A 15,985-nucleotide genomic window follows, 5' to 3' on the forward strand; every position below is an offset into this window, starting at 1 on the left:
AAGAAGCCCCCTTTGAGTCAAGACAAGTTGAAGACAAACTTTTACCCGTCATTATGCATTGAAGAAGCAGAGAGACAGCTGCAGTGGTATGTTTGCTTTTTTACTTTAGTCCTATTGATGAAATAACTGCTTAATTTAGTGACTGAATTACTGGACAGGTATGATGAGGTAGCCAACAGAGGTTCCTCTTTGAAGTGTTAAGTGTAGTTTTCATACATGTCATATAATTGGCTTTTATAGATAATTAGCAGTGTGTTTATCATTTAATGTGCCTGTTAAAGTCATGAACTTTAGTAGCCTTGGTGTTGTGTGTTGAAAGCCATAATGAGTTCGAAGGTGTCGTTGTGAGTGTAGGTGTTGCTGACGGAGCTTCGTTTTTTCTAATCTTGTGCTCACGCCTTATCTTCATACATATTTTCGTGAAGTTGGTTGGCACTCCTGATAATTTAACATGCTTCACATGTTGATGCTCCACCTGTGTGTGGGAGATCTGTTTCCACCTTAAAACATCTGCGTAGATCAGGTATGCCATACTAAGAAGGAAACAAAAACGCTTTGTCGACAGGGAGTATATAAGAGCTGGATTGGTAAACAGTATTGTATTGCGTCACCTTTGTAAATGAAGTAAAGAACTGCTCTCAGGTAATGGCGCTAGAAGCCTCAGTAGATGTGAAATGTAAGAAGAGGAGACATAAAACATATAAAAACATACAAGTATTTTAATTACCTTTTGTATTTTATTGTGTGTTTTAACCCAGCTATGCTTTCACATATAGGGTATTATTATGAGTGCTTATTTTACAGTACTGATATGCATGTGTTAGGATTCAGTAAACATCCCTTATAATGAAAAACAGGTCAACTAATTAATTTGATTATGAATGCTCCGAAATAAGATGAGTATAGCTCTACCCTTTTTTCCTGCTTGATTAGATCATGGGTTCAATTTTGTGGCAACTGTTCATGCTTAAGGTTCATGCTTTCTAAAGGGCATGTTCACACCAGGAATGTGTAGATAGAGCTTTTACCCCTTCACTTCGGTTCATCTCTGCCTCAGCCTTCTAATGAAACTACGGGACGGTTTTACAGTACTGAAAATGGAGTCAATGCAAATGACACATTTTCACTCTAGCTGGAGATAGCTACAATATCTTCACGGTAGAGCATTAACTGATCATTCTGTGGAGGGGATTTATCATTTGGTCTGTTTTTTAGGTGTTTCTTGTATGAACACCAGAGAATATACAGTGCATTCAGGAAGTATTCAGACCCCTTTACCTTTTTACACATTTTGTTATGTTGCAGCTTTATGCTAAACTTGTTTTTAACAAATTTTTCTGAAAACTGAAATATTCAATTGACATAAGTATTCAGACCCTTTTCTATGACACTTGAAATTCCTCCCATCTCCCTTGATCGTCTTTGAGATGTTTTTACACCTCTGGTAAATCCAATTGGACATGATTTGGAAAGGCACACACCTGTCTTTATAAAGGTATCACGGCTTAACAGAGCAAAGCTATGAGCCATGAAGTCAAAAGAACTGCCTGTAGAACTCAGAGACAGGATTGTGTTGAGGCACAGATCTGGGGGAAGGCTACAAAAAATATTCTGCTGCATTGAAAGTTCCCAAAAGCACAGTGGCCTCCATAATTATGAAATGGAAGATGTTTAGAACAACCAGGACGCCTCCCCTCTGTGAAAGACACAGGAAAGTCTGCTTGAAGTTGGCAAAAAAGCACCTAAAGGACTCTCAGACTGTGTGAAACCAGATTCTCTGGTCTGATGAAACCAACAATGAAGTGTTTGGCCTCAATTCTAAGCTTCATGTCAGGAGGAAACTGGCACCGCTCATCACCTTCCCAATACTATCTGTGAGGGTGACGCATAGGGTGGCACATTATGTTGTGGGGATGTTTTTCAGCAGGTCAGGGTTGAGGGAAAGCTAAATGGCACAAAGTACAGATATGTCTTTATGGAAAACCTGGTGCAGAGCACTCAGGACCTCAGACTAGGCTGAAGGTTCACCTTCCAACAGGACAATGACCCTAAGCACACGGCCAAAAGCACACAGGGATGGTTTAGGGACAACTCTGAATGTCCTCGAGTGGCCAAGCCAGAAGTCTGTCTTGAACCCAATCGACCATATCTGGAGAGACCTGATTTTAGCAAAGGCTGCGATGTAAGGTGTGAAGAAAGTAAGGGGTCTTAACACTTTCAGAATTCACTGTGAACTAAATGCAAACAAGCTCCTCGTCCTTTATTAAGAATACTTGTAACTGAAATCAGATTTCATGTGACTCTCCAATGGGCAACATCTAACCTGTAGGCTCAAAAGTGAACAAAAATCGGAATTTGCATGACTTATCTTTAACAGCATGAGACATAATGAACCAGTGCAGCAAAAGGTCAGATAAAAGAAAAGGAACTGTGGGTGGGATCTCATATTTAGTTTAAACGTATTAAACCTTTTCAACTGATTTGTCATTGAATGAAAACACCCATCAATTCAACACTTTTTTGTGTGTTCTGGTCACACTGAATTACAAATGATCCTCTCCCATTTGGAAACAGTCTGTCAAAGCAGAACCGTTATTTTTCCGATCGACAGTCATGTCTGTTGGAATAAAAATATCCCCTGCCGCTCATTATTTTGTTTTTGTACTAGTTTTGCACAAAATAACCTCCTACGAACAGTTGGAAACTGGTTGACATTATAGTGCGTTGAACTATTAAGTGTATTGCAACAGACAAAAGAAATTCCCTGTGAGACGTTTCTTTTAGCTCTCCCTTTTGTTTATCAGTTTAATTAATTTAAGTAAGATATTGGTGAATAATTTCCTTTTTGGCATCTAAAGTAAAGCTGAATTTGACTTTTAAATTTTTAACTTAACCTGCCATCTGATTGAATTCACTAATGATGACTGTGAAAAATCAATCTATTGTATAAACAAGCTGTGTCATTCCTGTTGCGGCACTGATGAAGAAGACCAAAGGAGAACATCCCCCACCCACGGCGTCTTTCTACTCTTCCTGTACACTTACGGTAATATCAGGCACCCTCGCTTTTCTCAATCACTGAAAATCACCTTCCTTTTGTCCTTGTTCCGTCTCTCTCTGAATGGCTACAAAGATGCTGAAGATTTCACGTTTATGCATTTTAAGCATGTAGTTTAAAAAAAGAAAAGAAAAAGCAATCATTCATTGCAATATGCTAATGTGTTTATGCGATGCATGCATACTTTCAACCTCGCACCCACTCGTCCCGCACCCCTGAAATGCTAACTCTTCACTAAGGGGAGACCGCAGTGTAGGAAATCATACTACTGCAAGTGGGAGTAGGAAGTAAACTACATCATTGGAACAGAGTAAATAAATCTGCCTGATAATGTAATAATTTGTAATAAAATAACAAAGCATTTGTGTGTCAATGCACTTATACTAAAGTCTCAAGTGTGAGAAAAAGACGAGAAAGATGACTAATATTTCTTTTCAGTCACCCACGCACATTTAGTTTTGACAAATATCACGAGAACTGTGCACAACATGTTTATAGAAATGCATTTTATTAGGCTTGGACAATACAGAGGCATGGTAAATATACAATGCAGGAAACAAAACAAAACAAAACAAAACAAAATGACATCATTTACAGTGTGACCGAGAGACAACATCAAGTCCAGTCAAAACAAAACATAAACAAAATGATGATGATATTGATGAGCAATTACTGCGGCTGAGACATCAGCCATGATAGTAGAAGCTACGTGATAGTGAAATAAAGCGATGTGTAAAATATCACATCATGGTAAACAAACAGCCTTACTGATTAAACTGACTGGTGGAGAGGCGTCAAATGTAGCTCTTTTATTTGTCTGATCTTGTGTAGGTGTTTTGAATATAAAAAAGGGGAATATATGTAAGAAAATAGAAGAAATTGTGTTGTAGAAGTCTTACAAATCAGGCCAATACTGACTTTATTTAAATGGTTTAGTCTGTTTTTTAAATTTATTTTAAGCATGATGGAGAAAAGTCTGTAAAATCTGCAATTTTGCATCTCACATATCTTTCAGTCTTTACATAATTAAGTGCTTTTTTTTTTATCAATGCTTACTACTACATGCTTTTTTTTCTCCTCCTTAGAATACAAATATTCTTCAACAAAACCGTTGCACACCTATAGAAATACAAACCTATAGGAGTTCACACGAGGAAACACACACACACACACACACACACACACACACACACACACACACACACACACACACACACACACACAGGAAAACACAGTTTGTTCTAAAAACACAAGAAATCAACTCAGTAAGCAGAATTCAGAGGTCTCCACCCAAAAGTGAGCCACATCAAACTGTAGATGTAGCACAGTTTAAGCCAGAGGAACATTATTCACATAACTTCAAACAAACTGAACCTGAAATTTTCCTACTGCAGCTTTAACTTTACTTCATTTGTGTAAAGATTTGTAGGTGAAAGGGCATCATCATCATAATAAAAGGAAAAATCACACTTTTTAAAAGGTTAGTATGATTGCTCACATTTTTCAGGTTTTAAATAGTTGGCCTGTTCACTGTTTAATGTGTTAAAACGTTCATACAACATCCTTACCATGTGAGAAGTTGACCTCTATCTGTCAGCATTCTCTCATCTGAAGCCTGACTACAAGTCACACTTTGCACTGCGTTTAACACCCTGGCTGACCACAAACAGCAACTCTCACTGTATGACATGTCTTCACCCCTGACGAAGAGCTTTAGTCATCGCCAAAAACATGCAATGCTGCAACATTTCAAGAAATTTCATGGAAAAAAAGCTTCAGTCCCCCTAATGCAGATGAGGCGTACGTGACGATCACATTTCTCCACCTGTGTGAAATTTCTGCACGTGTGAAAAAGAGAGTAACCGCCGTATTTGTCTGAGTAAAACAACTAATGAAAGAGGTCTTATGATCGTCATGATTGCATGAGACAAACGGTTTCACTTTCAGGTAACTTGTACCTAATTCATTTTATTAATGTTTAATAGACAAATGAGCAACGGTTCATTGATCAATAATATCATTGAGAGCAACTTTGAGCCGTGAAAATTCTCGTCCTCCATCGTGACACGTGTTTTTGTCTTCTGAGCTCACTCCTCAATAAATGAGGAAGGCCCCTCCGAGTTGTAAATGTTACTAAGTTGATACCAATTTTGTTTTAGTTCAGATGTTCAGGGCTTTTTAAAATTGATTTCAAAAGATATCAGATCAAACTGTTAATAAATGGGGACTTCCTACAGAGCTAAAAAGACCAACTTTTCTTTTTTTTTTTAAGTGTCATCCTGAAGTTCACCCTCTTAGTACAAAATCCATAAGTTGTTCTTGTTAATGTTTTTTATAAAGCATTAAATAATAAGTTTAACATTAGTTAAATCATTATTAAAAGGGGACATATTATGCCCATTCCCAGCTATATGTTTTTATTTTGGACCAACAGAGTAACTTTGCATGAGTCACAGTTCAAAAAACTCATTTATCTAATACTGTCTCTTTATGCAGCCTTTCAGTTCAGCCTCTGTCTCTAGGAGCGTACTCACATTAGGCCCGGTTGCTTTGTATCGTACCCGAGCACGATTGTCTCCCCTCACCTCCCCCACTGGCCCGCACTCACACTGCATTTAACGATCCAGGCGTAAGTTCTTTGTGGTTATTTCTCGCCCGGATGGGGTACGCTTGAAGGCAAGGCAAGGCAGCTTTATTTATATAGCGCATTTCATACACAATGGCAACTCAATGTGCTTTACATTGAAGAGATGGGCCCGGTCACAGTACAGAGCGATCATTCTAGTCAAACGAACCGGACTTCAGGGGTCAAACGTGCTCGGGCACAGTACGGATTGCGCAGTGTGAGTACACCCTAACAGGACAGGTCTTAGCTCCTAACCCTAACCCTATCCTTTAAAGCCCTTGTTTAGAAGCTGCCGAGAATCAGTACCGGTCGTGTTAAGCGACCACCAATGCAAACCTAGTACTTTCAATTTTACTGCTTCAAATGACAAGCCTTTACATGAGTTATAACAGGAGACAACAGGAAGTGAAATGTGTTCCTCATTGAATCAATCTAAAACCAATCAAATACGAAGACCTGGAGAGATTTGGAGCTCTTTGTTCAGTGGATCATTTAGAAATAATAAAGGATTGAATAGAACAAGCAGAAACAGTAACACTGATGATGATGTTTGATGATGTTTGATGAAGAGCTGCAGACAACCAGCACACATCCAACAGGTTAACTATTTTACTTTGCAGTGCTGTGTAGCTGTGTAATGGAGTCATGGGTCAGTGTAATGATCCCAAAACAATGGAAAAACGCCATAATGTGCATGAGCAGATGACCATATAGAGAAATCTGTCACGAGCCGACATTGACTCGGGCTGAAAGTAGAAAAAAAAAGATTACCTCAATATTTGACACTTTTAACATGAACATCCGACATTGTAACATTATATATTTGACTGAAAATAAGCATAGTTTGGGAGCTGAAGATGAATAAAAGATGAAAAGATAAATGTTTATACCTTTGATTTCTGTTGCACTATTTCAATGTTTAAGTCTTTTAAAAAATATATTCATATTAATTAATATTTCCTCCACGTCATCTTTCTGTGGTTAAGATGGTTATGTTCCTCAGTCTGCATGAATCAAATTAAATGTATTAATACCATTTATTCACACACACACACACACCCACACACACACCACAGACCACAGGGGGGTTAGGATAAGTTCCTAAATGTAAGCCAGTGGAGGAAAATTCTTCTGAATTGTTAAATTTGTGTACCTGAGGACATTTTTTCCCTTGTGTAATCATCACAGAAGGGACTCCTGGTGAGAGTGGGAGCCCTATGGTGATGCACCTCTCAGACCAGTCGGAGCCCCCACCCACCCTTTCCCTTACGCCGACAAACACAAAGAACAGACGAGAGGGGTTTTCTCTCTCAGTCTCACTATCACTTCCTTCCCTTTTGGTTGCAGCAAAATACGGTGTAAAGGCTGTGTCGAGGGAACGTGTGCGTGAACACTGACGGGGCAGAAACACTGATAAGTGTGTGAAGTACATGGACACACTGGCTAACGTGATACCTGCTAAATTTCCAAGGCATGTTAGAGTATGATGACCATCACTGGAGAAATCTTCAGTGATATTTCCATAAATTTTTTTTACTATTCTCTGTAACCTCACTTGAAAGCCTTTCTATATTTATAACATAAAGATAATGCATGTGTAAAAGTATGCCACTACTGCTGATTTAATGTATTCTTATTTTTCAATTTGGGATGGGCATTCACAGTGCAATACATGTATGCACAGCTGCAGCTGCAATACACTGCCAGCCGTAACTCAAAGTGTTCAACTGTCACTGCCTGCAGGGAGGGCCATAAATTTACTGTTGTACTGTATGTAAGATATTTAACACATAAATCAATCATGTTTAAGCAATAATAAACTGATCTACAATGTTTGTGCAATGTCTTTATTTGTGAATTTATTTACAATACAATAGCAATTTCCTTATAAAAATACTAATATAATAGTAAACAGAGCATTTCTTGTCTTGATTTGCACTATTGTGACCCTGAAAAGTCAAATGCATTTCTTCAGCATTTTGGAACCGCATTCATGTTATTGAATTTATTGTTTCAGAAAGAAGAGGAAGCTGAAAGTTGAATAAGGATTAATTTATTTATCTGTACTTTTCCCACCGTCCACACCACTTATCAATAATTCTTCTCTGATAAATTTTTCTTGTAGTTCTCTGCAGTCATGTTGTAGAGGATTACATTTTGAACAGTCCTACACATTTTAAACAACCCAATAAAATATTAATAAAACAATTACAGTGAATGCAGAAAATGTCTGTTCCCCCCCGAATGTCTTTCATGACTCATGAACGTGTCAGTTTCTACACGTCTTTGTGGACAGAAAGGATTTTATGTGAAACTACTCCTGTGGGAACTTTTAATTGTACATTAACGCAGTTTTGATGACTGTTTAATTTTTTAAGTTTCTGCAAGAGAACGTTTGAATTGGAGTAAAGCATTGCTATTATCAGTCTATTCCTTTACTGCAGGATCGATGTTAAATGACTTAAACAGTAACGACAGTGAAGACGACAAAGTGTTCCACAACTGAACTGTACACAGGAGAAACATTTTCTTAAATAACTTTGTGAGCATTTTAAATGTTTTTCATGGTCCACAGTCTCTCGAACAGGCTTGCGTGACTAATGACAACAGAAACTTGCTTCTGGCTTTTAAAATGGACAGAAAGTAAGACCTTCTAGGTTGATGACTAACAGAGAAATGAAAGAAGGGAAGCTGCACCACCACAGGGAATTTCAGAAGATATTAGATATGTTCTTCGAAATTGGCTTCAAATATTCACTGTCCAGCTGAAAAAAACCTATACATATACTTAATTACTTCGAGTTTTTCCATTAATATTTAAAAATAATTTCCTGTTATTGTGATAACCTTTCTTTTTGTGTGGGTGACCATGATGCAATGAATATTTAAGTTGTCAATATGACACCTACGAAGACTACCTATGACACGGTATCGCAGCGGCTCCACTGATTCAGAATGAAAATGGGAAGTGTCGTCTTCCTGTAGTTTCCTGTCGTGTGCACTCAAACAACTTTACGTTCACACAGTTGCATTTTAGGCTCCACACACGCACGCGCGCGCAACCTGACGACACTCTCGATACACGTCGTGGTGGCTGCCAGTGGAAAAGAAAATTTCATTACTCACACACACCAGTTTCTTAGGCTTTCCAACTCTGAACAAGTGGTTTTCCTGTGTCCTCCGGGATAGTATAAAAAGGTAAGCAACACAGCTGTCTGCATTTCCAGTAAATCTTTCGAAAAGCATCTTTTGGTAAACTGGTACCTGCTCCTGAGACTATGAATATGAAGCTGGTTGTTTTGTGCCTTCTTGCAGTTTGCTGCAGTTCTCTGGCCAATGCATCGACGATTAGGGGAGATAAAACATTACAGAGGAAAAAATTGAGGGAAGTTAAGAACCTGTTGGCTGAAGTGAGAGGGACCTTGCGGGTATGTTCATCTACTGTACATTTGACTTTGCACATTTTTTGCTCATGTATGTTTAGTTTTCACAACTAAATACAATGCTCTTGGTTTCTGTCTTGCAGCACAGTGAGCTGACGCTCCATACTCCACCACAGAATATTGAGGTAAGCAAACCTAACTCTAAACTACTTTTTATTAAAAATAATGTTGGCAGCATGGTCACTGCCGCGTTAACATTCATGGTTGCTTAGTCATTGTTACTCTCACACTTACTGTAGTAACTAATTATCATGTGCCAGCTACTGTAGGAGTACATCAAATGATGTGTGAAATCACAAAATGCTATGGACAATAGCACATGTAACGATTCATTTACACCAATAGATATTTTTAAATATATTTAAATCATTTTTCAGCTACTAAATTTCAATAAATTAAAAATTAAAAAGAAGTTTGCATTCCAAATTGTTCTCAGGTTGTCTTTATAAAGCAGAGTTGTGGCAACAGTCTGACCTACTGTACAGAAATCCTTCACACGTACATTATTTATAGAGAAAATCTGAATATGCGCATACATCATTTTTAAATGTAAAAGTAATTTTAGTCTCTGAAACAGCAAACATGAAATCCAAAAGCAATAAGTATATATCAAATTATTGATTGCAGTACAAATGTAATGTGTTAAACATTGTTATAACAGCAACTTCCTTAACCCAAGAAAAGCCTGCAGTGCATCAGATTCACTCAAACTAGAAGTATCAAAACTGCTGTTTTAATGTCATTTCATATAACTTCATGATATTTAGCTAAAGTGCCTTGCAGGACACGCAATTTTAGCATAATGATAAAGTTTACCTAGTAAAAAAACAAATTCTTACAATTTTCAATGTTATATAGTTTTCTAATTGCCAAAACAAACCCACATAAAAATGTGATTATGTGCATTTCGCTTTAAATTAATTCCAATTAAGATCAAGTGCATTACTTGTAAATCCAGATCAGTCCTCTTTCTTGTCAGGCTTACACTCAAGAGTGAGTCAACTCGAGATCTTGTTCAGTGTAGTTTTTTGTTTTCTCATAGCTTCCGTTGCATCGTCAAGTGAAATGTGATGAGTAATCAAGCAGATAGCAGACAAAACCACGGCACTTCCTCACGCTACCTCATAAACTCAAAAAGTTCACTGGCATGCTAGAAAACATTTGACTCAATCTCGTTTAATAAATGGCAAATTACAGTTTATCTGAAACCAGGAATGGTGAGGACTCCTGAGTGGGTGTGAGGCTACCAACAGTACTGAAAGCTTACTATTCAAAATGAAAATGGCTACACTACAGAGCAATAATTGCACCAGAATTTATGCAAAAAAGTGCAGATTTTGAGAAATAATCGGGGGGAAAAGGAGTTTTAAGTCGATTAGTATTATCGTTTCTCTTGTTTAGTTCTTGTCCTGACAGAATAACGTAACATATCAATTCTACTACTACACATACTGCTGGTAGAAACAATGATTTGACCACAGTTAGTTTTGGTTTGTGAGTGTCACTCTTTGCAGTACGAGTAAACAGAAAGAAAACTGTTTCACTTGGAAAAAATGTGTCATATCATTAAAACTTTCATTCAGATTTCTGGAGGAAAAAAAAAAACATCCAAAGCACTCTTGGGAACAGAAACTTATCTTTAAAATAGCGGAAACTTTCTTGAATTAAGTTTCAGTTTTATGTAAAAGTCTTTTGTATGTATCAGATTGGAAAGTCAAACTGCGATTATGAAGTCATGACATGATACCAAGAATAACAGCTTTCTTGGAAATGTTTTGAAGGCAGTGATGGAAGAATTTTATATAAATAATTATGTATACATATATGGAATTACATATTTCTATTAAATATGTATATTCTTTGTTCAATTTTGGACAACTTATTATTTTATATGGACAATCCAGACTAAATATTTTGCATTTTTGCACTCACTATGCTACATCTGTATAGAAAAGTATAAAACAATTAGTCCGTGACTAGTCAGCCTCACTTTTGAGAGGCTAAACTGAACAAAGAGCACTTAAATGTATCAGTGTGGTATTGATGTTTTTATTCACAAACATTGTCTTCTTTTTCTAACAGGACTGCTGCAGCATGTCAGCCTTGCAATGCTATCGGGCTAACCTGCAGGTGTTCAACAGCCAAGACAGAAAAATGAGCAAACTGATCAAGAGCCTCAACAGTCACATTACTGTAAGTAAATGAGTGTGGGAGGATAATAGGAATGATGTATTGAATAATATATTAAAAGTGTATCTGAAGTTGGCTATACAGTACAATTCTAAAACCAAATTTCTTTCATCCATTTCAGGTGAGAGGTCTGGACTTTTGTGACTCAGGAGCTGCAGAGGTAAGAGAAAATTCTGTCAATATTTTTTTGCACTTTTACTTCCATTATTTCCTAATATATACCCCGCGGATATTTGAAGCGTGGCATACACTGCGTTCATAGTAGAGGCTTAGTAAGTTAATTTATCCTGTTTTTGCCTGTTTCCCTTTAGCCTAACTGCACAGAATGCCACTTGCATCCAAAGGAAAATGCAAACGAATTCTTCAACAGACTGGAGTCTTTTATTCAAAAGGTAGGTGTACTTTTTGAAAGATTTTTGTAGATTTCACCAAAAAATGTGAAAACATTTACAAGAACTTTATGTTATGTAACATTAAGAAAAGGTGGCTGAATGTCTGCACAGCAGCTGTTCTGTGATGATGTCAATATATATTTATGAAACAATATCTTGTGTGACAATTCATATATTTTTTTAATGTCATTAGGCCATAACCAGACTGACCGTGGACTGACAACAAACCTGAGGATTGAATGTAAAGATGACACTACGCTGACGGGATGCTGAATATGGCCAAGTCTACATGTTGTACCCTTCTCAATATTTAACTTATTTATTATTTATTTAGACAGTAGTGGTTGACCCACTCAAGCTAAGATGATGATATTGTCAGGAAAGCTGCTTTGCTTCCACCCAGTGGACTTGGCGTTTTTAAAAAAAAAGTTGTTTTTCACTGATTGTGAAAGTTAATTTATCTGTAGTTCTCAAGAACATAAATTATTTAATAACATTTATACTATGTATGACATGTGTTAGTACATCAATACTTTCATTTAAAGAATTGTAACGATTTAAAAGATATTAAATATATTGAAACTATGGTTTTGGTCTGCTTGGTTTATCTCTCGTACAATACACCTTCTTTTTTCTTTCTTTTTTCTAGCACATAGAGATACTCCATTTTTCAAAGTTATTTATCTCATTTTAGTTCAATCTAAGACATAAATACTGTTCAAGCCAGCAAAGGGAAAATGTCTATCATTTGTATGAAAATCAGAAGATACACTGTTCTCCATTTTCAGCTGTAGGTGGCAATGTGAATCCTTCCACCTGATACTGAGATACTAAGACAGCAAAAGTTTCTATATTACTGACTTTTAAACATTTAAAACCACTTATGGGGTTTTCCACCAAGATAGAAGGGTGAGCAATTAAAGGACAAACCAATATAAAGTGTCTTAGTAAGGTGTTGGGCAACCACCTGCTACCAGAACAGCTTCAGTGCTCCTTGGCTCTGAACTCGACTGGAGGGATGAACACCATTCTTCCAAAAGATATTCCCTCATTTAGTGTTGGATGATGGCGGTGTCAAAAATCTCCCATTAGTGTTCATTGCAGTCAAAATCCGGTGACCATGAAGGCCATAACATATGATTCACTTCATTTTCATACTCATCAAACCATTCAGTGACCCCTCGTGCCCTATGGATGAGTACATTGTCATCCTAGAAGAGACCAATCCCATCAGGATAGAAATGTTTCATCATAGGATAAAGGTGATCACTCCGATCTACTTTCTATTGATTTGTGATCCTTGCCTTGGGCTAAAAGATTGTCTTGGGTGGTCCAAAATGCAATTCAAAAACAATATATTACTGTGGGGTATTCCAACATTGTAACAAACAGATGAAGGAGCTCAAAATTAACAAACATTTAGCGTCTCGTTCAAATAAAAAACTATGGACACCCTCTGTCATCCATTAAAACCAAACACTGCAACTCCTCTAATACTGATGAAGAAAGGATTTCCCCCCTCAGAGCCAAATCACATCAAGTACTTAAAACTCAGACTCTCAACAACGAATGTTCAGCCCAGGTTGAGGACAGAATACCTGGAATGAAATATGAGCATATTATCTCTGCTGAGGTAGCGCTCGTTTTCAGACACACTAGCCAATGTTATCAGCCAAATGACAAGGCCCCACATTATATCACTGTTGACGTAAAGTAAGTTTACAGAGACAAGCAGTAGTCAATGGCGCTCTCTTCTGGATGGTCGCTGTTGTTTCACTGGTTAACTATGAATTCCTTTTCAAAGCTGTACGTTACCATACAGTACCAGTCAAAGTTGAATGATAAAGTGTTTCCAAACCTTTGACAGATTCTCTATATTCTACCCATATAAATGACCAAAATGTCACTTGATTCATTTCATAGCATTGTATGTAGGGATCTTTCACTCTTTGATCACATTTTTGGGATTTACTTCATTTCTTGATTTGCTTTTAACAATACATTTATCGGATTGTCTTCAATTGTTTTTCCAGTGCCATTTCTCCCCTTTTAAAGTGTTCACTGTTTTAAAAGCAGTGTTGATCGACTGAAGGACCCCGGCACAGTGGCACCAAACTGAAATGCAAAATCCTACCGCATGGTACGATTAAAGTGATCAAAGCTTCACACCACACACAAAACTTAATGGTCATACTTGATATTTCTAAACTCTTGTTTCTAGCACATTCCTGTTCAGTATGTGCAATTTTGGTGTATAAAAATTTGCAAATATGTAATATACTGTTTCTTTTCTTTTTTAATTTTTTTAATATTTGTCTTTTAAAGAATAATTTCACATTCCTACAAGTTGAAAGCATGCATACACACGGGTTTAAGATGTTTCAGAGGGCACACAATAGAAGAAACTCCCCTCCTAAACATGTTTAGATCGATTTTAAAATAATTGTTTGTTTGTATACACACTCTGAAGTGCCTTTACCCACCAGTTTAGTTTTCAGACAATTTCCATGACACCATCACCAGAGGGCGCTGCTGTTAGAGTTTAAGTTTACGTTTTAGGCAGTATGATTTACTAGAAACTGAAAATAATGTACCAATCCAACTTTTGCTTTCTTTTGATTCATTAAATGCATGCTCTGTGTTATGCTGATGTTACGTTCCTAATGTGTCTTGTTCATTTAATAAATAAAACACAACTAAATCAGCCGTGTGTCACCTGAGGTGAGATCATTGTATTTGTACTTTGCAATAACTTTTTTCAGTCCATAATCACTTCACCATCAACTTCAATCACTAAAACCAGGCAGATGTACAATCGGTGCAGACACGCTTGAATTCTGTGGTGATAAGTTACCACAAAAAAACACTTAAACACATGAGCATACAGCAACGAGGCAATCCAAATAACACCCTCTGCTCTCACAATGACAGGTGCAAACATGTTTTTAAAACAGGTGTCATCACTACAAATACAACTACTGTGGATTTCCCAGATGACAAGGGGGATTTCGGCTATACAAACTCATCACATTTTTACCAAGATGTATTTTACACCTGTGAACAAATGTTTACAACACTCAAGTTGTACTAACATAACCCACTAGATAAACAGTGGTATAAAGCTTTGTGCAAGCAAGAAAAACATAGGTGTCAAACACTGTGCCATGCAAAACAGGACAGTGCAAAATGTTAAGGATTAATTGCCTACTGCTGATTGAAATTCAAAATGTGCTCAATGTATTCATCATAAAGGCTTAATGTTACTACAAGGCTCTTTCATTTTTTTGCTCATCTTGGCAGACAACTTGTTTTTAATATTATTTTTCTTTTTTTAAACCCAGCTGCTTTAAGGATGCATAGTGATGAGGTAAATGATCTGTTTGTGGCTATGTAAGATTAATGATTGCAATATGACAATGGTGAAAGAAAGTACACTTTAAGTACTGTTCATACACACCTAGGTTACATGGAAGGCTGCATTTACACCAAATGTCGTTCATTCCTACATGGTTGTGTAGAGGTGTGTGTGTGTGTTAATTAGTGCTTTAGAACCATTGTGAAACAATCAGAAAATAACGTTTATTTCTCCAATTCACTGCTTTGTTCTCACTACCACAGCTCCCTCTCTTCAATCGGCTCCCTTAATCACCACTGTTCTCTCTGTTGCTCGTGCTCATGTTCTTTTTTTTAGATAGGTCGGGAAGCCAAGACAAGAAGTCTAACTGTACTTTTATCATTACCAAACGAAGAGAAATGTTCTCCCTTCATCCAAGTAACGTCTTTGTACTCTCTCATGTTAGAATGCTACATGTCATGTAAACCTATGCTCCTCCGCTCTGCATGCCGTAAATCGTTTTGTCTGATTTTGTGGAGAATCGGGCCCAGTGGCAGGCATTTAGAATACCTCTACAGAAATAGCCAATCTTTTCACAGTTGGTCTTGTTTGCTTAAGTACAGCATCAGCATTAAATTAGGACTGTTTCATAACCAGTTAAAGACAAACCTTTATGGTTGCTTGCATTTCTTTATCGATCTGATCAACAAACACAGGTGTATGAACACAAATATTTTCATGTTTTCCTGAACTCAGAGTGGGCTGACAGAAAAACAGCCAGAGAGCTAAGATCATGATCAGTTCAGAAGTTGAATGTGATCTGATTGGAATAACGTTGATCTCTAATAAAGTACATGATTTCTTGTCCTTGTGTATAATGGTTCTCTACGTCTTGCTGATATTAATAGTAACTGTTGGGAGTGCTACCTTTTTACCTCAATT

General features: G+C 37.1%; 2 protein-coding genes across 2 annotated transcripts in view; one reads left to right on the plus strand and one right to left on the minus strand.

The window, feature by feature from the left end:
* Nucleotides 1-15,985, minus strand: part of afg2a (AFG2 AAA ATPase homolog A) — a 294,269-nt gene that overhangs the window by 155,544 nt on the left and 122,740 nt on the right. The gene's annotated exons all lie outside the window — the stretch shown is intronic.
* Nucleotides 8,871-11,929, plus strand: il21 (interleukin 21). Its single transcript, XM_062426128.1, has 6 exons — nucleotides 8,871-9,112; nucleotides 9,211-9,252; nucleotides 11,210-11,320; nucleotides 11,439-11,477; nucleotides 11,629-11,709; nucleotides 11,903-11,929. The coding sequence occupies exons 1-6, from the start codon at nucleotides 8,963-8,965 to the stop codon at nucleotides 11,927-11,929; spliced, it is 450 nt and encodes a 149-aa protein (XP_062282112.1). The 5' UTR covers nucleotides 8,871-8,962.

This window comes from Scomber scombrus, chromosome 9 (genome assembly GCF_963691925.1).
Source record: "Scomber scombrus chromosome 9, fScoSco1.1, whole genome shotgun sequence".
Taxonomy (NCBI): Eukaryota; Metazoa; Chordata; class Actinopteri; order Scombriformes; family Scombridae; genus Scomber; species Scomber scombrus.